At 48.7% G+C, this 25,050-nt stretch overlaps 1 protein-coding gene across 4 annotated transcripts in view; it reads right to left on the reverse strand.

Annotated features, from left to right (window-relative positions):
• The window catches only part of LOC133093704 (inhibitor of carbonic anhydrase), a 55,509-nt gene that overhangs the window by 5,301 nt on the left and 25,158 nt on the right, over positions 1-25,050 (reverse strand). For 2 of the 4 annotated variants that reach the window (XM_061193675.1, XM_061193673.1), the window contains exons 4-14: positions 23,075-23,183; positions 22,093-22,254; positions 20,670-20,817; positions 19,798-19,853; positions 15,771-15,949; positions 14,287-14,458; positions 13,231-13,379; positions 11,108-11,198; positions 9,882-9,938; positions 7,077-7,232; positions 4,060-4,201 (exon numbers count right to left, since the gene is read on the reverse strand). In XM_061193675.1, the coding sequence (XP_061049658.1) occupies positions 4,060-4,201; positions 7,077-7,232; positions 9,882-9,938; positions 11,108-11,198; positions 13,231-13,379; positions 14,287-14,458; positions 15,771-15,949; positions 19,798-19,853; positions 20,670-20,817; positions 22,093-22,254; positions 23,075-23,183 (1,421 nt within the window). The other 2 variants (XM_061193677.1, XM_061193676.1) reach the window with 2 other exon arrangements.

Here is a 25,050-nt window from a genome sequence, read left to right on the forward strand (position 1 = left end):
ATGTGAGCGGGAAACTTTCACCTGAACTGGGCTGACAATCCTATGTCCTGGGACCTGGGACTAATACGTTATGGTCTGTGTTTGCTTCTTTATAACTGAAGACCTGTAACAATGCTGGGGCTGCTGGTCACAGACATTCCCTCTGTGTAGACTGAGAAACAGAGAAAACCACCCTGTGGGGAAAGAGAAATGAGGCAGATGTGCAGAGAGAGAGAGAGGAGAAGCAGAGTGCTAAAAATTCACTCGTCATTTATCTGGAATTCTAATTTAACTGGATGACCTGAATTTTACCAGGCAACCCTCGCCTTAAAGTATCTTGGCTACTCCTGAGGCTCAGGTCTCTCTCAGCCCTTACAAGGAGGAAGCTCCCACAGCACTTGTTAAAATATGCCCTTGCCTTAAGATGGTTCACATGGGTGTTTTCACTTGCAACCAAAGTCCTTATTCACTTTATTAAAGAAAAAAGATGTGAACTAAGATCAGCAGATAAAATGTATAGTATTCTAGAGAGTGAAAAGTGCTAAAGAAAACATAAAGCAAGAAAGGGGGATACGAAATATTGGTAAGGGCATGTGTGTAAAATCAGAGAGTGGCCAGGAAAGACTTCCCTGAGAAATCTTAAAGGAAATGAGGGAACTAGCCAGGATGCTATGAGAAGGAGGAGCATTCCAGATGGGGGTAAGAGCAAGTGCAAAGGCCCTGAGGCAGGAGTGTGCCTGATATCTTCAAGGAACAGCTGTGATGCCAAGATCACAGATGGAGCAGAGACAGCAAGGGGAAAGATGTAGGAGATGAGGTCACACAGAGCCTTCCCAGATCACAAAGGGGCCACACAGGTCAAAGAAGGACCCTGACTTTTACTCTGAGTAATATGGGAAATTACTGGGGGGCTTTAAGCAGAGAAATGTGATGCTCTGACTTATGTTTAAACAGAATCACTCTTGTTGCTGTGTTGAGACAACACAGCAACGAGAGTGGGGGAGGAGGATAGGACAGATGCATGGAGATCTGTTGGGGGTTATAATCCAGGGAGAGATGATGGTGGTTTAGATCAAGGTGGTATCACTGGAGATGGGCGACGAGGACAATTCTTGTTACCCTTTGCAGGCAGAGCTAACATGATTTGATGATGACCCAGACATGGGGTTTGAGAGAGAGAGAGTAGACACGGTTATCACACACCAAGGCTTTGACTTTTTCCTAAAGGAAAAACGGAGTTGCCTTTAACTGAGATGGCAAAGACCTCAGGAGGTACTGGTTTGGGTGGGAGTGTGTGAATTCCAGAAGGTCAGCTTGGGACATTTAAACTTGACCTGGTGATTAGAAATCCAAGTGGACATGCCCAGGAGGCAGTTGGATATATGCGTTTGGAGTTTCATCTGGAGTTTTGAAGAGATGTCTGAACAGGAACATAAATTTGGGAATTTATAGCATATAGATAGATCGAGACTAGATAAAACCACCAAGGTCTGAGCATGAAGAGAGAAGACCAAGGCTGGAGCCCTGGGGCACGCCAACTTGTACAGGTTGGGGGATGAGGTAGAGCCAGCAAAGAGGCCGAGATGCAGTAACAGGAGAGGGAGGAGGGAATCCAAGAAAGTGTGGGGTCCTGAAGCCAGGGAAGAAAATGTATGCAAGGGGGGGAAGAGATCGGTGGTGTCAGTGATCTGGGCTTTGGATTTATTTAGCAACACAGAGGTCCCTGGCAATTTAAAAGTGCAGTTTCAGCTGCGTGGTGGGTGGTGGTGTATGGGGGAGGGGGGTTGGGAGGTGGGGAGGGGGGAGGTGTGGTGGGAGTAGTCGTCCCACGTGCCAACAGTAAGGAGGAATGTTTTCTGTAGATAATTTAAATACAATAATAAAACCAACTCCACTGGTTGGGGTGGGAGAGGTGAACAGATTCTTAAACTAGGCTTTGGGGAGATTGAAAGGAGAGAAAGTGAACTGAGCAAGGACATTAAAATATCCTCCTTCAAGGAATTTTGTTGTAAAGAGGAGAGAAATGGAAAGTTGCTGCGGAGGAAAGTGAGATCAAGAGAAGTTTTACTTATTTCTTTATGTTTAAGATGAGAAAACAGCAGCATGTTTGTATGCTGATGGAAATGATCCCGTAGAGAATAAGATGCGAGAACACAGGAGAGAGAGGGGAGGAGCGCTGGGGCAACCCCCTTGAGCGGGCTGCCTGCCGGGAGACAATCGCTGCAGGTGCAGGGCTGGGCTCCGCGAGGAGATGGCCTGCTCCTCCCCAGTAAAAGGAGGGAGGGCAGCGTCCAGGGGCACACACACGCCAGCACTCGGCAGATGTGGCAGTGGGACGTTGTGGAGTTTCTCTTTTGATTGCTTCAATTTTCTCAGGTGAAATAGGAAACAGAGGTGTGATAGATGGAGGAAGAAGTGTTGGAGGATTGAGGAGAGGAAAGAGTATGGAATGGTCTTGTAGGAGCGTGGGGTAGCAACGGACTAGAGACTTCTGGCTCATCTGAGCTGGGTTCGCATTACTTTAAAGGGAGGCCAGTCAGCCTGGAGGCGCTGGCACCGAAGTAGAATGTTGCACCCAACCCAGGTCGAGGTTCAGCCAGGAGAGATGACCGGCATTTGCGGATGTGCCCAGGGGAATAATTATCACGGTTGGCTGTGGAATGTATGCTGCATCCGGAGGGGGAAAAGGACATGAGGGTGGGTGTGAACAGGATCAACGGACCTCAGGTCAGTAGGAATGGTGGAGCCGGGAAGCTAGAAGGAGTGCAAAGGCAGGCAGGTGGTGGTGGGCAGAATGAGATGTCTAGAGCTAAGACTGTTCTTTGTGTGCTCATCTTCACTTTGGAACTTCCGTGGTCTGGATAGAACTCTGAGGACAGAATTCTAGGTCTCTGTGATTCTACTGTAATCATACCAAAATGGGACCATGGACCCTAATACCAACGTACCTCCCAGTGTAAAGAGAAGTTCAACTATTTTAGCTTAGGTTTAATGTTCAGCATATATTTTTGTAGTGGGATCTGTGAAAATATGTAATTTATGTACGGCTTATGAAAGTGACAAAACTTTGGAGAGGGAGGGACAAAGCAGTCTGGCAGTGTGATGAATAGAAGGCTCCTTTCTAGAGGCTCACGCGTTCTCCACACCACCCTAACTCCACAGAGTGCCCTTCATACTGAGAATTAACTCTTCCTTAGCCAGGCCCACAAGGCACCGAGACAGCCAATGACTGCAGCTCCAGCCTCCTCCCTCACCTGATCCCCTCCCTCCCAATGCTCTACTCTGGCGCCTTCTCTGGCCTCAAATATGGCATCATTTGTCCAGCCGCAGTCTTTGTCCTTGCTGTTCCTTCTTCCTGGATTACTCTTCTCCAGATTTTCTCAGGCCTGATTCCCTCTCAACATTTAACCCTCAGTTCACATGGCCCCTCTGATCCTGAGGCCTTCCCTGACCACCTTTTCTAAGGTTGTCCCTGAGTCACTGCCATATCACCCACCTTGGTCACCATCCCCACCCCAGCACTTATCACAGTCAGGAAGTGATTATGCTTTATGTGTTTATTGTCTTACTCTCCCCACGAGACTCAGAGCCCATGTGTCTTGCTGTTGCTCTAACCTCTTTACTTAGAACAGTGCCTGCCACATACTAGGTGCTCAATAAATATTTCTTGAATGGATGGAGGAGCCCAGGAATATGTGTTTTCAAACATACTCTTCGACCAGGTGTAAGAAGCATGTATCCGGTGTCCTTCCTTTGATCTTAAACTGGGGCTCTGAAAGATCCTGTGACTTGTCCACAATCACACAGAACAACGGATCAAAAGTAGAAGCAGGGTTGTGACCTGTGTCCATCAGTCTTGCCTCTCCCCAGGTGCCCTGAGTCCGCCAGCTCTGCCCAAGAGTGCTCCAGGAAGGGGCCGGGCTTGAGTCCTCGGGGCCCCTGGGAATCTGCAGTTCTGTTCTCTAATTCTGGCTCCTCCTAAATGCAGCACCCAGATGGTGGGATGATGAGAAAGGTGAAAGGGCAGGAAGTTCACCAGGCTGGTGCCAAAGCAAAAGGTGGTGGACAGGTGCTACTTGCCTGAGCGCCCCACTCGAGCCGTAGTATGCCTCGTGGCTGTTGGGAGCACACGTGTGGGCTGGCGTGCCGCTGCCGTTGCACAGAGCACAGAGACTGGACACTGGATCAGAACCAGGGGCACAGCTTTGACTGAAGAATTCATCTGCACAGGAGGACACGAGAGGTCAGCTCTTCCTGCCTGTGTTGGCAAGAAAGCCTCAGACTTTGTTCCTAAAATTGCCTGAGTGACATAAAGACACACTCAGGTATTTAGTACCATATGATTAGAAACAAGAACCTTATGGAATTAAAAAAAAAAAAAAAAAGGTTGCAGCTGGAGCAAAGTAAAGGGGGCCTGGCTGAAGCTGGGACAAGGGTCTTTGAGACACAGAAGTCCCGGCACAGGTCAGTGGCATGGACGGGTGGACACAGAGTGGACAAAATTGGAAGTCCTGGGTGGTTGAACCTGTCCTGTATGCTTTCCGATCTCTACTGCCCTTGTCCATCTTTACAAGGTCTGCCATCATGACTCGAAGGCCAGGAAGGGGCCCAAGAGGCCCAGCTGCCCACCCCTGTGCTGAGCCCCAGGGCACTGTGGTGAGGAAACCACACAAGCCCCGCCCCCTGGACCCCAAGTTTCTGTGGTGACAGTCATGACTCAAGTAACCATGCCAGTGAATTCATGTTTCCCCAACATCGTGTTTCCCCACTGTGCTCTGGGAAAAAGAACATGGTTCCACGGCTCCAGATAAAGGAATGTGGTGCAGACCTGGGAGTCAGGGAGAGGCCTCAAGTGGAGAGATGAAGAATGAATAGGAATTACCCAAGTGAAGGGCAAAGGGACGAGTTTTCCAGACAGGGAGCAGGATCTGCAAAGGCCTAGGGCAGGGGTTAGGGGAGGGGGCAAACAGCACAGAGAGCTTAATGGAGGCCATTGGGTCTGGACCACCCAGTGGGAGTGGGAGGGGTCAGGGTCCAGACCACATGTGATATTTTACACCTTTGTGTACATTTTGTTCTTTATTTGTAGAGAAATGGGGAGCCTCTGACGGGCTTTAGACAACGTTGGGCCAGGGGTCTAGCAGCAGGGTGAGCCAGGACAGATGTGGGGTGCAGGCAGCAGGCTACTGCAGGGGTCCAGGGGACATGAGGGCAGCTTGAAGTAGCACAAAGGGGAGGGAGGAGCTACGTGGAAGGAGGAGAAGCTGACATGACTGGTGATGGACAGGTGTGTGGTGGATGGCAGATTCATTTCCAGCTGGGGCCAGTGGATGGACTGTGGGAGGCCTCCACCAAGCTAGGCAGCTCTGGAGCAGGACCAGGCTCGGCAGAGATGATGCATTCCATGTTGTACAGGTTGAGTTTAATGTACTTTTTGAAATACTGGACTAGATAATGTCAAACAAGCAGTTCAATATACATTGGTTTGGAGATCAAGGAGAGATCTGTGCCAGGGACAAAAACTTGACAGTTATCAGCATATAGACACAATAATAGTACAGCAGCAAACATTTATCTAGTGCTTGTTATGTGCCTAGCTTTGTACGTATAACGTTTGTTTAGATCGCCATCTAGGCTATAGGCATGGATGTGAGGGCTTGGGGGTTGAGTTTAGAGTGGGGAAAAAAGTTGCTTTAAGCCACTCAAACATTTATTAACCAGGTTGGGAAAGGGACTTTGTAGGAGTAGGAGTAAAAAGAAGCCAGTGTGTTTTCACAAAAACCAGGAGATGGTGGTTTAAGGTGATCTGAAGCAGGAAAGGTCATGGAAGCACAGACTGGAGCCCATCCTTCCAGTTGAGCAACATGGAGGTCCCGGTAGCCTTGACCAGAGTTCTCCCTGTGGAACGAGGCGGAGGAGCCAGAGGGCAGGGAGTGCAGCCGTGAGTGGGGTGAGTGGCTGAGACCATGATTTTAAGAGGTCTGGCAATAAAGGGGAGAAAGAGAAGGCAGGAGCTGGAGGGGAATGTGGGGAGAGGGAGGGTTTTTAAAGGTGGAAGACACTGGGTGCGTTCACATACTGAAAGAAATTGTTGGACATACTAGAGGAAGAGGTAGTAACTGAGGGTGCAGCTCTGGGGAGGGGCAAGGCAGGGCCCACAGCCAAGTGCAGGTAGGAGGACGGGCTGCATTGTAGAGGGAGGCTGAGGAGGTGCAGCCAGCAGGAGCCCCCAGCTTTGGCGGTGGGGTGTTGATGGGAACCTTCCTGAGGGTTTGAAGTATCTCTTGCAGGTGCAGATGAGATCATGTGCTCAGAAAGGGTGATAGGGAAGTAAGCGTGGGATGGAGGTGTACGGACAACTAGGACATTAGGATAATTACTGGGAAGTGTGGGTGTTGAGCAGAGGAACAGTGGGGGTACTCGTGAGCACCAGGGCAGGACAGGGGGCGCTGGGGTCAGCAGCTGGAGCATCTCCATGGAATGAACTGCTCTGCCCTGTGACATTCTCCAGCTGTGTTCAGCTGATCAGGTGCAGAGGGCCAAGAGAGTGGGTGATGGGGTTCCTGCAGGGCTCGGATTTGTCAGATGGGTGGGGAAAGCAGGGGAGCAGGAGCCTTTTAGGTATTGGCAAGAGTGTTGCTGAAATGACTAATATGGAAATTTAAGAGAGGTGAGGGTGAAAGTGAAAGCTAAAGCACTCAAAGACTTACTGGTGTAAGGTTTTCAATTAAGAAAGCAGCCAATTCAGTTTATGTGGCAAAACAACACATACACACAAACACGCACACATATCACATGTGCACCCCTACGCCCCACTCTTGCTTTGCAACCCAGGCCTCTTCCCTGAGCCAGATTTGAAAGACATAAAGAGTAGCGTATTTCCCTGAGATCTGCCCTTTGGGCCAAACCACTCCCCTCAGAAGCAATGGGCGAGGAGAAAGGGGGGGTCCTGCTAAGGAGATGTGAAGCTCGCCCACATGGCTGTCCAGCCCTTGTCCACACCATCCACTTATGCCATTCATTGAACTGAATTTCTCCCCTACACAGGCACAGGCCCAAGGAAGGGGCTGCCGCACCACCGCTCAGAGCACACTTACCAAATTTACAGGACCCAGTTTGGTTGTATATGAAACCCATTGGGATGTTCCAGCCTGCAGAAGTGCCAACTGCAGTGTGGCAGGACTTCTTGCCTCGCAGAGAGTTCCAGGTGAGGTCAGCATCTGACTTCTTGACCACTGCCACGACGTAATAACCTTGCAACAGAGATACCAAGATGCAATTTCAATACCTCCAGGGCCCTCCCAAAATGTACTGCAGAGCTGCTGCCTGCCACTCTCCCAGGGGAGGGGGAACAGCTTGAAGCCCTCACCTTGCTCTAGCAGATCCTCCCAGTAACCATCATTGTCAGGTACTCAGCCAAACAGAGCGACTCTACTGCTCTCCAGATCTGTCTACAGGCATACACTCACAGGTATTTACACACACACTTCATACTTTTTCAACAGAATCCTGCCAGAGCATTCTTTTCTGCCAGTGCTTTATTCTTCCTCAATGATATACCTTTTTGATTCAGTAGAAATAGATATGGCTGTCTCATTCTATTTATTAGTTGAATCTAAGTTATGTCCACTGTATAGAAGTACGGTGTTTTATAATCCCCCTACTGGTGGGCATTTAAGTTGTGACCCATTTTTCCCTATTAAAAATCACTTATCTAAATAAATCTTTGTATGGAGTGTGCACCTGTTTAAATATTTCTGTTGAATAGAAGTCCAAAAGAAAGAGCTTTAATGACTTCTTTTTTAAAGTCAAGTCTCTGATTTTCTAGGTTTTTAATACCATTTTCTAACAATGACAATTTAATCTCTTCCTTTCCCCAATTTTTTTTTTAATCTTTTTCTTATCTTTCTGCATTCACTTACAAAATAATGTCAAATATCTTTGGTGGGTGTGGGCATTCTTGTCTTGTTCCTGATTGTTATGGGAACACCATTGATACTTAATGTATTCCTATGGCAGTAGAGTGTAACAGAATCCTGCTTGTTGAGTAAGGCCTAAACTGCAAGGCTGAATTTAGAGACTGGAATCATGCGTAATGTGGTTCACCACCACCACTCCCACCGCCCCCAACACACACACCCTTTCTTGCTGTTGTGGTTGAGGTGTCTATATATTCATGCCTGGAAAAGTTGGGAATCAACATGGCAGTGGAAGACCTGCCTCACCAGTTACTAACTGATCTCAGACAAGTCGCTTAGCATCTAGGATCCTAAATTTGTCCTCAGTGAAATGGTAACAGTAATGCTAATATGAGCACACTGTACGTTAGGAATGGGAAGGGGAGGTTACATGCATAGGTTTCCAGCCATGTTGCTAATGGCAGAAGCAGTACCAGAGCCCCTTTCTTGGTAAAGCAGATTCTCCTGGGGCCACCGCAAGCTCTTGCCTGTCAGACTGGGTTCTATTACGCCATTCCGGCGGCCAAATACTGTTACAGTGCTTTCTTGAGCTGTAACAATTTCTGCACAAATGGCATTATTTATTGTCATCTGGTGTGTGTGTATGTGGCTTTGGGATTAACCCCTCTCCATCTCTACTCCAATCTAACTTTCTCCATCACCCTGAACCGTCTTCCAAGCACCCTCATTGACCTACATTTGTATATCACTGCAGTTCCTGGAAATTTCAATCACTTGTGAATCAATTATAATTCTTTCTGACTTTACGTATTTTATAATCAGAACAACGAAATGCCAGCCCTTAGAGTTGAGGATACAGATCCAATTCAGAGAAGACAGAAAGCCATGAAAGCAGAGAGGGAAGAAGAACAGTTTATCCCAGGGCTGGGGTCCTGCTGCAAACAAAGGGCAGCTGCCACAGTGTGAGCGGCTTTGCAACCCTGAGGCCTTTGTGGAGGTGGGCGGTGCAGGGCCTCAGGACCCCAAGCTTGTGTGCCCGCCAACCTCCTGCAGCTCTCCTGTCTCATAAGAAATTCCAAACCCACGTGAGCACTTGTTTTTATCTCAAGATCCTCCATCACAATGGTTTTCAAAGCTTAATATGCATCAGAATCATCCCGAGGGCTTGTTAAAACACAGAGCAGCGGCCCCATCCTGGACCCCAGCAGACCTGTGGTCAGACTCAAGAACGCTCACATCTAACAAGTTCTCAGGCGACACTGACACTACCTAGAGAACCACTGCTCTAGCCAATGCCCAAGACTAGGTACCTCAGGGACAGACACAGAACCTCTCTGCCCATGGGGAGACACAGATGGGAAAACTTGTCACCTGGTCTCCTATTCTGAAGAGGAGGTCGACTCCCCAGCTATTCAAAGCCAGTCACTAAAAGCTAAAGGGCTGATTTCATTTTCATCCGCCTCCTCTTCAGTAGCAGCATCTATGACTCCCCTCCTCCTCCTCTGAGGCATCCACTGGGCCCCAGAAATGTCAGGAATGGGCTCCTGCCCCGGTGCAGAGATGGGTGGCGGTATGTGACAGGGAGCACTGTGGTGGGTCAGGAAGGGCAGGGGGGTTCCAGTCACGGCGCCTCTGCTCAAACCCAGGTGCAGCCACTTCCCGGCTGTGTGGCCCTGGGCAAGTCACACCGTCGCTGAGCCTCACTTTCCCATCGACATGATGCGGCCAGCGATGTCCGTGTTCTAGAGGACTGCTGAGCGGAGTGCGCAGAGGCGGTACAAGCAGGAGCCCTCTGTCCACTGTGACACGCCCCACGACAGACCTGCTCCTTCACGAGGGACTGCGGCAGGGTCATCTCTCTCTCTCTTTTTTTTTTTTTTAACAACTCTAGTAACTTTTTGGTTTATTTGTAAGGCTTTCCTCACCCCCTCCCTGACAACAGGCCTTTACCTTTGAGCCCCAGTGTTACTGATTCTGACTCACCTTCCACAGGTGTGTTCACACACTTAGACCCAAGCTGCTCTTTGCCATCTTGAGACACTAAAAAGAAAAAGAATTGAGGTACAGGTCATTAAATTCTCACATTACTCAAGTCCTGACTTTCTCAGTCTCAACAGTCAAGAATAAAATGAGAAACGCTAACTAAGCAGTTTATCATTGGCCATCAACAAGCCGAGATCCTGCAGTCCTATTTCACCTCCTCTCTCCTGACCCTTGCCACTGGAACATTAGGTTCCATCCCAGAACATGCCCAACACTCGGGGAATTACAGAGAAAGAAAATGAGATGCTCACTGAAGGGGGTGGGGTGGGGAACAGAAGCCACTGAAGACCTTGACAGAGATCCTTTCGATTTGCTGTGTGATTCTAGGCATACGGACATTCTTCCCTTCAGAGCTCTGGGCTGTGTACACAATCCTTATAGTCATGCTGTGTTGGAGGGGAAGGATCCAGCCCATGGGTCAGAAAGACCTGGTTGCAGTCTTTATTCTACCTTGGACACATCATTCAACTTCCCCAAGCCTTAGTTTTTATACCTGCAAAATGGAGATACCACTATTTACTTCACAGAGTTGTTTTGTTTTGAAGGATAACGTATGCTTTCTCACTCACTGCATAGCAGATGAGGCGTTTAACAAATAGTGGTGAAATCCTCTTTTCCCCTGGCTTTATTTTTCCAGGTGGATGGATCCCCACAAAGACCATGACCTTGTGGCCCCATCCCTCAATGTCCCAGTGCAGCTTGGGTGAGCTAATTTTGGATTAGTAAATTTGGCAAAAGGATCTAGGCACCTGTGGCTCTTTCTTTGTTGAAGAGAATGGGGAGAGGGTGGTTTCGATCTCCTCATCTATGACAGAATGTGTTTTCCCTCTGCCCTCAGCATGCGGTCTGCCAGCAGACCTGTCCTCCTGAATTGGTGGGTGACTCTAACTCAAGGACAATTTGACAAGCCCCATGGCCAGCTCTGTGCCATGCCCTCCAATATCACTCTTTCGGTAATAAAGGTTTTATTTTGATTTCTTTCTGCCTAAGTTCCACATCTATATCTTAACTGGTTCTGACTCTGGGGAAGATAGATGTTATCTACTAGCTCCCTACACTCCAGATAACAGCTATTGTTATCTCCACACTGAACTAAATTATTTCCTCACCTTTCTGTGTCCATAGCCCAGAGGGAAGAAAACACAGAGACCCTCCCCTCCACTTACAGTAGTTCTCTGCCAGGACAGGCACCAGACCACATTTGCCCGCTGTGTAGATGAAGCCTCCATCCAAGCTCATGGCATCAGCCTCTCCTTTCTGAAGTTAAGAAATAAACCAATAGCACAACAGTGAGGCTGTTATCCTGTCTCACCCTCAGAGGTTTCCATCTCATTGGCTTCATGTCACACGTCCTTGTGATAAACCAAATGGTGTATGACCCAAAGCTTCTGCCACATAAACACAGGGTTTAGAAAACTGGACATGCCTTTAGCCTGTTAACCCAGAAGCAAGCACCCAACCCAGGTCATGCTCCCTGGTCATCTCTGTGCCCTCACATGAGACCCCGTTCTGAGTACTGGACATGCCATCACTACACTTTCTTTGTGACCATTGTCACTCACTCGACAATCAGACTCAGGGTATGTGTCTAATCTGTTTCTATGGAACATGTTTTCTTCCGTATGGCAGAGTTCAATTCTGTTCTTATAACCCCATTAGTACTCTACTCTAATTAATAATTCATTAATAATTAACTTATGATTTTAATCAATGAACTTTTCCAACAACAGAGACAAAAAAATGCGTACTTATATTCATAGATAAGGTCATCAAGAAACAAACACACAGACACGGGCACACTCTTTGCTCTTCCCCTGTTAATTGCTCTTCTAGAAATCTATCTTGAAACAGTAGTAACTATAGAAGCAAAAGCTTATCAAGCCCCTACTATGTGCCAGGCCCTTTTCTAAACACTTTACGATGATTTCCTCATGTACTCCCTCACAGAACCCAGTAAGGTAGGTACTATAATTCTCCCCCTTTTATACCTTAGTTAACTGAAGCAGAGAGAAGCTAAGTAATTTATCCAATAGATGGTCACTAAGACTTAGGTAGTTTAATTCCTTAGCTTCTGCTCATAACCACTATGGAATGTGTCAGCTTCCAGGATCTGACTACTCCAAAGGACACATCCCTAAATACTATTCTAGGTACGTTTTTTTCATCCACAAAATGGGTGCAAAATCTACCTCATAGGCTCATCATGAGGAATAAATGAGTTAATACAAGTTAAGAGCTCATACATATGCATATGGCACATAGTAAGTAACTCCAGACATATTCACTGTCATTAATATTAAAGATATACTTAGAAATATTGATGGGTATAGAACAAAAATCTTCAATCCCGTATTATTTATAACAGCAAAGGATTTGGAAATCATTCAGATATAGACATTTAGAAATTGGTTGAATAAATATTTGGTGGACTATTATGTGGCCATTAAAAACATATTTTAAATGAATACTTCATTACCTAAGAAAGTGCACCAATTGTGCTCAAGAATTGAAATCATAATAACAACTGTTAACATTTATAGACTGCTTATTATATGCCAGGCAATGTTACAAGCACTCAAATTCATTTAATTCTTATAATTGACAAATTTAGGAGACTGTATAAATAGCAAGACTTTAATCTTAGAAGTTGGTCCCAGGGACGTTTACCAAAATTAGATCTTCTTTCTTAAGAAAAATTGTAGTCTCCTAAGTTTGTCATTTTTTCAATCTTTTATTTATAAATTTATTTTTTTCTAATCTCAAAAATATTGTCTGCTCATAGAGAAAATGGACGGTTAATACCAACACAACATCATAACTCAGAACTTATGTGGTGCTGATTTCTAAGTTACGAAGTTGTAAATGATATCATTTTTTCATTTCTCTTCCAGCATGTAATAATTTTATCACCAGGAAAAAAAAATGAACCTGTCCAGAGAACTGAAAAGGTTGATTTGCTTTCCCAATCCACAGGGGTGCTGACCACACCCTGGGGTGTCACCCAGCTGCCTAGGCAGGACCCCTCAGAGCTCCCTGGGCTCCAGAGCTGAGCTCCTAAGTACTCTGGGTCCTGGGCTACTCTGTGTTTCCGCCGGCCCCGAGCGGGAGGGGCCTGTGGGAGCAGCGGGGTGGGGCTTTGGAGAGTTGAGGCGGGGCAGCACGTAACAGGTGCGTCTCAGCCTCACAGCTGATGGGAAGACATCCGGGAAGGGGGCTTCACCGCCAGACTCGCAGAAGCGCCGCGTGTCCGGGTGTCAGAGCCCAACTGCAGGAGCGGGGCCCTCCTTACCGCTACGGCGGCGATGCAGCCCTCGGTGGTCTCTTCCGTGGTGCACTTCAAGATGCCACCGCTCAGGGCACTCCACTCGTCACACTTGGCCCTCTCGTGCTGGCCCACTGCGCACCACATCACCCTCTGGGGGTCTTCTGCCCCTAGGTCTGGTGGAGAAGAGCCAGGGATCCAAAGGAAGCCCCCAGATGGGGGAGGGGAGGGGGGCAGTTAGCGCCACTGGCTTCCGAGCGGCTGCCCAACAGCAGAGTTGGCAGCAGTGTCTCATGCCCATGTCACCGCTTATTCCCGCCTATCACCTCCCAGGAGAAATGGCGAACTCGGTTCCCAGAAAGAGCAGTGAAGGCAGAGCCAGCCCCCTCCTGACCTCCCCTACTCAGATGTCACTTCCCCGGGGGAGGCCTCTCTGAGCACCAGCCCGGCTCAGGGCCTTCTGGGGTTTTCTCTTCCAGGATGGGGTTCTCCCATCCAGGGAGCATCCCCCAGTTGGAAGCCAGTGTCATTTGTTCTGGGTGGGCCTGCTTGCTCTGACGCCCACATCAATCTCAGTGGCTTTGGTAGATGCTCCATAACTACTGGTTAACTAAATGAAGGGGGGAAAAAAAAAGGAAAGAAGGAAGGAAGGAAAAAATAAACCATGGGGATCCAAAGGAAAGCAGGCACTGGATTAAAACCCTCTGAAATTCTAGCTCTGCTCCTGATGGTGACAGAGGCTGTGTTCCCACTGCAGTTTAGGATGGGCTATTTTCCCTGTCAAACAGACCTACTGCAGGGTGGGGCAACCCTGGTTCACACAAGGGAGCCAGGACCATCATTACTTCAAGTTGCCTGTAATCTGAAGGTCTTTCAAAGCCTTTTGTGACCCCCTAATTCAGGCCTTTTCCCCAGCTCAGCAGAAAATCCTTGCATGAACCCAATGCAGGTGGTAGCTCCCTTAGGCCCTGCAAGCCAGTGAAGGTTGGGTGAGGTGAGGCTTGCGGGCACCAGGAAAACCTCCATGGCCACACCCTGCCCCATGCCCAAGCTCTCCAGGTCCCCCCCCAGGACCTTACACACCACTCATTAGATGCTGGATGGCAAAAAAATACTCGTATCCCAGGTATAGCTTGGCGTCCATCTTAGGTGGGACTCTTAAAAACCCAAGGGCGGCGTCTGTAAACAGCAGGTCCTTTCCATGAGGAGAGCCGAAGAGCTGGAATTCTGCTGACTTGTCTTTTCCAAAATTCTCCTGTTCAAAGGATAAAAGAAACAGTGATGGAAGGAGGCTAGCATAAGGAAGTAAAGGAAAAACAAACCCCAAACCAGACAAGGAGAGCAGAAAGAGAGAGAAATATGAGTGCCTGAGAGTAGAGACCATGGCAAGGCCCTCCAAAGTCCCTGTGGCTCACGGGGTTCTCAAATCTTCTCCAGCAAATCCCAGCTTGTCTGCTTTGCGGGCCTCAGGGAAACTGCCAGGGGCTGCCCCCAGGTCTGCATAAAGGGTAATCAGGCAGCTGCCCCTCTCCTATGCTGCATTCCCATGGGGCAGCCAGTGATGGTGGCCTTGTTGCTGGCCATCTGATTGCCCCAAGTGGCTCCGGTAGGCTTCATCCTGGAGCGGGTGCTGATCCAGGACCATCAAGCCTGGAGATCAGAAGCCCTGGGCGCGTCTGCCACCCCAGGCCTGCCACTGAAGGCCTTCAAGCAGTCCCTTCCTCTTTCTGGCCCCCCCAAAAACGAAGGGCCCTTTGCGTATAACTCCCGCTGACTGGCCCAAAGCCATTCCTGATGGTAGCTGACGGTAACACCTACCCACACGCTCTCTGCAATGTCTGCTTTTTGCTTTTGCAGTGGCTCTGCACGTTGCCTTCTCTGGCAAACCCCACATTTCCTTGGGGTGCCCACAGCCTACCCCCGGGGCCCAGGAACCTTTCCAGAGATGCCCTGCAAATCAGTCCCTTCAAAGAACATAATCCATGCCCCCAAGATTGTGCCCTCTGGTGATTATCTGTGTGTATAATGTGCTCACCGTATCTTCCACAGTCGTCTGTGAGTGACCCAAGGGCAGGTCTGTATCTAGTTCATCTCTGACCACCCAGTGCTGAGCAGAGGGTGCTGACAGAGATGGGACAGGTGACCGGATGAGGGCGGGCAGGGAGAGAGGGCCGCTAGCGCAGGACACAGAATGCTCACGGCCGAGAACCTGGCGCTGAGGGTCCCCACCAATGGGGTAAGAGGGGAGCACCTCATGGAGGAACGGCACCTGCATTGCAGCCTGAGGACCTCTTTACAACTGAGAAGAATAAAATGGGGCAACAAGGGGCTTCTGTGGAGTCTTTGGCCCATGGTGTTGATGATGCCAAGGGAGGGAGTTTTATGGCCACTGCTGCCCATCACGTATCCAGACCGAGGGCTTGTCAGTGAAGCGGAGGACATGTGGCATGGTTCCCACTGTGCTGGACACCCACAACTTCCACAGTGGCTAGAAGAGAGTGAAGGCGAGCGCCCCAAATCCAAGCAGGGCCCCCTACGCAGGAGGGGAGGATGGTGGGTGGGGCTACCTGGGCCAGGTTGAGAAGCTCCCAGATCAAGTCCTCCTTGCCGCCCATGCTTCGGGCCACGACGGCGTGGGAAGGGACCCGGGCCAGGTGGCACCTCTCGTACTCGTCCACAGTCCCCCGGGTGTTGTCCCTGCAGAGCAGCTCATACTCATCCCTGTCAGCCTTGTCAGCCAGGTTCTCTGTGGAGGGAAGCCCGCATGAGCCAACGGCAGGCAGAGAAGGAGGTGTGGTCCCCGCCTCTCCCTGGATCCCAGATTGTTTGGGGATTTGTTGAAATAACTTTCTAAGCCCAAGATGGAGCCGCTCCTGCCTGGGATGCCACGTCACCACCGAAACTTAGATAACTTCCTGTGCCTGTAAATGTTCTGCTTGACCGGAAACGCAGTCTATCCAGTCAGCCAGGCCCCCAATGCCAAGCCAACTCTGGGCTCTATACTTCCTTCCTTCTTCCTTCTCACCCTTGGCAAAGTGGCCCCAGCCAATCAGATATTATCTATTTTTCTCTTCGTTGTTCTTTATCCTATCAAAGCTTCCTGCCTTCTGCCCTATTTTGCAGTTCTCTGAATGGAGACTGCCCACTTCAAGAAGTGTTGAAGTTTGTATCACCTAAACTGTCTTCTTTAATCATTTTTTAACAGCCTGAGGAGGACTAAAAGAGAATCTTTTCCAAATACATTTTATACAGGTGAGGATGCTGAGCCCTCAGGAGATGAAATGACACGTTCTCACTGCAGAGAGACCCAGGGCTGGGAGGCATGCTTGGCCCAAGGCTCTGCTAACAAGGATGGTGACAGCAAATGTTTTCTGAGAGCTCACGGCACACCAAAGACTGACCTGAAGGCTCTCCATGCTCTGTCTCGTTTAATCCTCATAACAACTGGGGGAGGCTGGTAGATTATCCAGATTATCCCATTCTAGAGATGAGGAGACTGAGGCTAAGAGGGTTAAGGGAACTCATCAAAGTCTGAGTTAGTCTGTGGCTGACACAGCGCCACGCTAGGACAATCCAGGTCCCCCACTAAAGTGGCAACACTCCCCTGGGGGCAGAGCCTGCTGGGGAAAGGTGGCAGAGAGGTTGAGGGATAGACGGAGGCCTAGGGGCCCAGTCAGGACACTCTATAGGTGCAAATAAGGACCAGAAAACCGTGTGAGGAAAACAGGCTCTTTGGTTCCCCTTGTCTAGGTATTAGAAGGTGTTCTGAACTGTGTCCCCCTAAAATTCATATGTTAAAGTCCTAATCCCCAGCACCTCAGAATGTGACCTTATTTGGAAACAGAGACAGTGCAAATATGATTAGTTAAGATGAGGTCATAGTGGAGTGGGGAGGGGTGGGCCCCTGATCCAGTATGACTGGTGTCCTTCCTAAAAGGGGAAATTTGGAAACAGGGAGAATGCCATGTGAAGAGAAAGACAGAGATTGGGGTGATGTAACTGCAAGCCAAGGAGCACCAAAGATTGCCAGCAAACACCAGAAGCCATGGGAAGGGCATGGAACAGGTTCTCCCTCACAGCCCTCAGGAGGAACCAACCCTGCCAACAGCTTGATCTTGGAATTCTAGCCTCTAGAACTCAGACGATGAATTTCTGTTGCTTAAGCCACCCAGTGTGCGGTACAGTTGGTCCACTATATCTGCGGTGGATGTGGGTTCCACATCTGCAGATCAAAGATTTTTTTTTTAATTCCAGGAAATTCCAAAAAGCAAAACTTGAACTTGCCACACAGGCAACTATTTACATAGTATTTACATTGTATTAGGTATTTAAGTAATCTAGAGATGATTTAAAGGATGTGCATAGGTTATATGCAAATACTACACAGTTGTTGTTTTTTTTTTAAATAAATAAATTTATTTATTTATTTATGGCTGTGTTGGGTCTTCGTTTCTGCGCGAGGGCTTTCTCCAGTTGCGGCAAGTGGGGGCCACGCTCCATCGCGGTGCGCGGGCCTCTCACTATCGTGGCCTCTCTTGTTGCGGAGCACAGGCTCCAGACGCGCAGGCTCAGTAGTTGTGGCTCACGGGCCCAGTTGCTCCGCGGCATGTGGGATCTTCCCAGACCAGGGCTCGAACCCGTGTCCCCTGCATTGGCAGGCGGATTCTCATCCACTGCACCACCAGGGAAGCCCTGCACAGTTTTATATAAGGGACTTGAGCAACTGCAGATGTTGGTATCTGCAGGGGTCCTGGAACCAACACCCCATGGATACCGAGAGATGACTGTACTTTGTTATGGCAGCCCTAGCAAACTCACGTAGAAGATCTTAGGTTGATAAAATCTCACATTGAAAGGGAAGGAGTAGTACAATTAGAGTTCCTGTGAATAGTTCTATTTTAATCAAGCATGTTGCAGAGAAAATACATTTTAAATCTTTATATTATAAGAAAAAAATTTAAACAGTTTGGTAATGTTAGAATTAAAAGAATCAATATGATCTAACATCTTCAGAAAGAAATAACTTTTCCACCTCAGTCCCTCTAGGGCCCAGTGGTGGCAGCAGCTCACCATCAACACTCATTTACCCTACAGCCCAGTGGATAGTCTCTCAGAAACTTCTGCTTAAAAGGCAATGAGGGGGGCTTCCCTGGTGGCGCAGTGGTTAAGAATCCGCCTGCCAATGCAGGGGACACGGGTTCGAGCCCTGGTCTGGGAAGATCCCACATGCCGCGGAGCAACTGCGCCTGTGAGCCACAATTACTGAGCCTGCGCGTCTGGAGCCTGTGCTCCGCAACAAGAGAGGCCGCAATAGTGAGAGGCCCGCGCACCGCGATAAAGAGTGGCCCCCGCTTGCCGCAACTGGAGAAAGCCCTCACACAGAAACGAAGACCCAACACAGCCAAAAATAAATAAATAAATAAATGTAAACACCCTCCTCTCACCCCTGCTGATCCATCTCCTATCCCTATAATTAAAAATTAAAAAAAAAAAAGGCAATGAGGGATCTTGTATAATAGTGGACATATGACTTTCAGCAAAGGAAAATTGGGATGGTCTCGGACAATTGGTTGTTTTCAGAAAGTGAGGATGTTTTCAGTTCTCCAGTGTGAGCATTAGAAGATGCTACCCATTGGCCTAACTGTGCCAACTTGAGCAGCCAGAGGAAATAACAATGACAGCTATCGGGAACAACTTGATTCTGGGAGACGAAACCCATAGATGACACCACTAATTAAAATTGTTGATGATAAGACACACATGAATTGCCAAAATGCTAGCAAACCAGGTCAATGTGTGATAATGAGGGGACAGTGAATTGTGAACGGCTGAGCAAGGGACCAAAGCCACTACACTTCTGCTCCATGTCAGGGAAAGACACCAGGCTGCGAGGAACCAAGGCCCCTGCAAAGAGTGAGGGCTCGAAGTTCTCCTTGAGGTGGCAGACACATTTTTAAAAATGAACCTAGCATAGAACACACATCTCTTATTTAAACATCCTAAGTGATACAAGTGTGTTTTGTATCTAATAGAAATTTAATTGGTTATAAAACCCAGAATCTGTAAACTGAACTTGTCTGAAATATTATTTTGTTTGTTTGTTTCTGATAAATTGCCCAAAACTCTGGAAGGTTTGTTTTTTTTTAACATAGAAATACATCTTTGTCCATGGTAGTAATGCTTTTGCAACAGATTTAATTATAGATGTGCTAATAAGTTCTGAAATCATTATAATAATCTGTGTTTGTTTAAGGTGATTAAAGCATTTAGGAGCCCTTTATAATGAAGCATTCAAGAGAAAGTGATTAGATCTGGAACTGGTATTCCAGTGACTAAGAGAATCTGATTATTAAAACTTGTTTTATTAGTTGGTAAGTAATGCTTAAATGCTCAGGTTTGTTTGGTAGATTTATAGACTGAACAAACTGAGCACTAAACAAAGTACAAATAGTGGAAGTGTTTTTTATACAGAAACTCTCCTATTTCGTTAAGATCTTAGCACCACTCATCTCTAGATGTAAGGTGGCTCAGCAAGGAATGAGTTCCTCTGGCCAGAGGGTGGCCCGCAGGATTCTTCCTCTGTCCGGCACTTACCAAACACCGTCATGTGCCTCACGAAGCTCACGTCCCCCACACCGTCCTGCAGACACCTGAGGACCAGGACAGCTGTGGTCAGGCACTGTCCACAACACAGCCTCGCCCCTCCCCCAGTCCCTCCCCCCCCCAGGCTCTGCTCCGGCCACTGGCTCACAGGGCTTCACCCACAGTTTCCCGGGCTTTGGTCTGTCCTCACAGAGGTGATGGCCCTGTCTGAAGACCCTTTGAATCCCCACAGCCAAGCCCAGGTCTGAAGCAGGCAGGAGCCCCCTAAGCTACATCCCAGGCAACTCTGGGGAGGGAGGATGCAAAAGAGGGACCCACCACCTTCCTCTTCGAAGGCAGCCAAAAGCAACAGATTAAAAAAAAAAAAAAAGGTTTAAGCCTTTTACACAGAGGATAAAAACTCTAGACAGCCTTGGACTCCTGGCCAGTTTTGCTCTGGTTTTGAGCAGTAGCTATGTCTCTTGCAGGGCATGGAGTATGGAGAAGTGCCTGCAGGCAGGGGGCTGAGAGGGAGGTGGGGAGAAGCAGCACGCGTCCCTGACACGGAGATGCTCAGGCAGAGAGAAGCAGCTGGTGTGGGGGAGGGTTCCTAGCCCTTGGCCCAGCTGGGAGCCCAAGCCTGTGTCCATGGATCCCAGAGACCTCCCTGGTCCAGACCCCTCCATCTGGGGAGACGAGCGGGGCTCCCCCACAGAAGACTGCCCCTCAGGATGGGCAGGAACGAGGGTGGGCCGTGGGAGGCACTCGAGACCCTGTGTTTCACACCGACACTCTAGGTGGTCTGGGGCAGGCCCCGTCCACTCCCTGTGCCTTAGTTTCCCCATCATCAGAGTGAGGAGGAGGAGCAAGGGGGCCCCACTCACTTGAAGGCCCCCGAGTAGCCGAAGTACGGTTCGTGGGAGTTGCAGGCACACTTGTCGGTCCCCTTCCCCGCACACAGTTGGCACAGTTTGGGGAAAGCCGTCTGATCCGCACAGGGGACGCAGCTGCCCGAGAAGAACTTAGCCGCTGCTGCTCAACACGGAGACACACGGACCTCAGGGCATGAGCTGGTGGGGCCCCTTGGTCGTGCATGCGTGTGTGTGTGTGTGTGTGTGTGTCCCTATGTGAGAGCCCAGGGGTCTGCATGCACTGCCTGGGACTGTCATGAGGAAGTGGGTGTGCAGAGGTGGTCGATAGTGCCCGGGTCTGAGGGCGTGGATGGCTCACGCATGGGCCCGGGGCTCCAGCCCAGGAGAAGCTTCCCAGCCTGTCCCCTGCAGGGCGCAAAAGCTGCTGAGCTGCACTGACCCAAGCTGCAGCCCCAGCACCACTCACCTGGTTAGCTCACCAACACGGAGGCTTGGGGTTGGTGGGGGAGGCCTGGGGTTGGTGGGGGAGGCTGCAGAACTCTAAACACGCAGGAACCCCCGACAGCCCTTACTTATCTCAGGACGTGGTCCCACCCACCCCTCTCCTCTTCTGATCCAGGGTCTGTGGTGGCTCCCGGGGATCCCTCTTCCAGGAATTCATGGGAGGGGTTTGGATTAACTTGCCTCATGGGTGTGGGGGTGTGCCAACAGCTGCCTCATAACCGCCCAGACAGACGTCCAACAGCGTCTGACACCGAGGCAAGCAGGAACCCCAAGAAAGGGCAAACATGGCCAGAGCTGTGGCCCAGGCTGCAGCACCCCATCTGACCTCTGCAGCCCCAAACACAGGTGAAACATGAATGCTGCAGAGTCGGCAGGGCTCAAAAAGACACACTTTTGCAGAGCACAGAAAATTTGGCTATCATCTTTCAGGGGCTGAAAAGACACCCTAGGCTCACCATGGCTCATCGGAACTGAACAAGAGACTGGAGTACACAAAAAATCATAGCTCTGGTCCACTCATCCCCTCTCGCCTTCATCCCAAGCCCTCACCCACAGCACTGAGGCCTGACTGCTGGCGGTATGGCGATCATCCCCAGTGAGCCTTCCTGGGCAGCTGGAAGGGAGTTCCCCTTTCTCATTAGCCTCCACGATGGCCCTTGTCAAGCCAAACTGCTGGGATTACCGTGAATGTGGAGCTGCCAGGAGCTCAGAGACCGGGGTTCCTTTGCTGAGAGAAGGAAAGACTCAGCTGCCAGTTCCCAAGGCTCGCTGGTGCAGCAAACCCAGACAGCGCACATTTAAAGCAGGCTGTCCCCATCTTGGAGTTTATGAAACCTGTACGCCTGATAGTGATCGTAAGGCCCCGATAGAATCCATGTGGGTGCCGGGAGTAGGAGCCCTGCCTCAGGGCACCCTGTCCCAGCCAGCTTACCTTTTTCAACTGAGTCAGACGGAAGAAGTATCCCGATGGGGATGTTCCACCCAGCAGACCATCCCAGGCCTGTGTGGCAGGACTTCTTGCCTTGGAGCTGGTTTAGCTGGAAATCGCTGCCCTTCTTCACCACGGCTACGACGTAATGGTGAGTTTGTGGATCTGAAAAGGAGCAGAGAAAGAAGGGCCAGAGGAAGATGCCACATCGTTGCCACTAATCTTCCAGAGTGTGTGCAATGGAACTTGGGGGGATCCTAGGACCTGCAACATCTCCTGGTAAGCAGGCAGAAAAGGAAAGGGAAAGGCCCTTGATTGACAGAAGAAAGGAAACTGCCCCTTTTCAAGGCAATACACTTGAGTTCTTTTTCTGCACCAGCTATTACAGGGCCTACAGCTCCCAGTCATTGAGATTTACTGTTTCTCCCCACGGGCTTTTCTCCCCTCTCTGTCTGCAGCCTGGACACGAAGATGAAGGTGTGGGAGGAAGGTATGGAGGGCATCTCCAGGGTTTCGCCAGGGCCCTGCAAGTTGGACTCAAATTGAGAAAGACCGTGCTCACACACACACTGGTGACACTCATGGACAAGTATGGCAGGCACCCCATTCTTTGACTCCCCAAACCCCCTTCTTCAAACTCTTTGTGTTCTCTGGCACCTGCAGAGGACTTGGCACATGGAGAGGCTGTCCAGGTCTGTGTGTCTCCAGAGATGGGCGACCCCACCGGGTGGGCAGTGGACTCTGGACAGCATGTCCCCTCTCACTCAGCAGCACCAGCAGCATTCCCATCAGGATGCTCAAAGTTCACAGCTTCCCAGAAAGAGCCAAGATCCCAGCCCCCGTGAGTTAGCAGAGGTAACAGCCTCTCACAGTCTAAAGAACTCCAGCAGCTTTGTTCCCTGCAAGTGTAATGCCAACAGAGTCCCTGCTTCCCGCTGTGGCTGCTGTGTCAGAACAGAGACCTGGGTCCCCGCAGAAGACGCACCATCTTTTGACCCGTAGAATTCTGCCACAACGGGCTTCAGGTTGTAGGGGGCCAGGCCTGCCTCAAACACCAAACCTCCATCAATGGTCACAGCATCTGCTTTGTTTGCCTGAAAGAGAAAAGGTCAGACATGAATGAAGCCCCGCACCTCTGAGGAAGACTCACCTAACCCTCTGGCAGGGACACTTGACAAGCATCGCCGTGGATACTTGGTATGGCTCAGACCTCCTCCACCTCCCTAGTGTTGGCTCAGAAGCCTTCTCAGTGAGCCTTTCTCTGACTGTGCTCTTAAAACTACCACCTCATAAATGCTGGAAGCCCTCTGTTTCTCTCCTGAGCCCTTATCAACCATCTGACAAACCTTCATTTATTGTTTGTCCTCCCCTTTGAAATACAAGCTCCACCAAGGTGGGGATGTTATTGTGTTGTTTTATCCTGCCAAATTCCAGCACCGACTGCCAGTAGGTGTCCAATAAATGTTGAATTGAGTGAATGAGTTGTAGAATATTTCCACCCATAAGAAGTCATGGTTTGCACTCTTGAGTCTGGATTCCCTCTTCAAGGATCTCTCAGCCAAGAATTCCTTCCTCCCTGAGAGAAGCAGTAACTTCACAGCCTCTTCTCAAAAATGGGGTTGGATCATTCCCTACCCCTCATTTCCTCATGGAAATCTTTTTTTTTCAACTGGAAGTTTGTACCTCTTAATCTCCCCCACCTATATCTTTCCTCCTCCTACCCATCTCCCCTCTGGCAATCACCTGTTCTCTGTATCTATGACTCTGTTTCTGTTTTGTTATATTTGTTCATTTGTTTTGTCTTTTAGATTCCACATATAAGTGAAATCATACAGCATTTGTCCTTTCTCTGTCTGACTTATTTCACTTAGCATAATACCCTCTGGGTCCACCCATGTTGTCACAAATGGCAAGATTTCATTCTTTTTTATGGCTGAGTAATATTCCATTGTATATATACACCACATCTTCTTTATCCATTCTTCTACTGATGGACACTGAGGTTGCTTTTGTATCTTGGCTATTGTAAATAGTGCTTTTTATTCATTTCTTAATTGACATTTAAAGTAATTTAGCTTTTTATAAATTTAATACTACGTTTCTGTATACTTGCCTCCCTTTACCCCATCTCATTTTTTCTTACATATATTTTACAATGTGTATCCATATATAAGTATATGTATACATATGTATATACATATATCAAGTTAGTACTCTGTTGGTTGCATGTATCAGAAACCAACTTAAGAAAAGGAGGGATTTAGTATAAAGGTAAAAGACAAGAAGGCCACTAGGCCTTGTGAACACCATCAAGGTCAGAAGCAACAAGAACTGTCACAGGTTTCAGTCCATCCGCATGGGCTCCAGCTCATGACTGAGGTTCTAGGTGGTTCTCACTCTTTCCTGCTTTACACACATCTTCCCCCTCCTGACCACCTCCTCCTCAAGTTCCAGTATCAGATGCAAGGACAATAGTCTTACAGACACCTCTTAACCAGCTCCCACGATTGCATAAGGTCATATATAAATATGAATGAATTAGAGAAAATAAATAAATAAAGTTTGTGTACATCTTTATGACCCTTACTGAATATTTCCAAATTTTTCTCCAGAAATGATGTAGAAATTTATAATTTCTAATGCCCATAGCAATGCATACCAATTTCACGCAAAACTACTGGCAAGAAATACTATCATTTAGGAAATGTTATCACATTACGAGATACAAACTGTTACTTTAAGGTGGTTTTATTTGCATCCTTTGATTATTATAAAGGATGAACATTTTCCCTTCCTTACTTGTATCGTCTATTAGTTGTAATTTCTGTGAGTAGTTTGTTTATAGCTTGTTATTCTTAAGCATTTCTTATAAATTTAAATGACATCTTTATATAGCTTTTACACTACACTGTTTCGTTATAGCTGATGTGAATATATTTTTCTGTATGCTTAGGGCTTTAA

The sequence above is a fragment of the Eubalaena glacialis genome, chromosome 6, assembly GCF_028564815.1.
Source record: "Eubalaena glacialis isolate mEubGla1 chromosome 6, mEubGla1.1.hap2.+ XY, whole genome shotgun sequence".
In the NCBI taxonomy this organism is placed as follows: Eukaryota; Metazoa; Chordata; class Mammalia; order Artiodactyla; family Balaenidae; genus Eubalaena; species Eubalaena glacialis.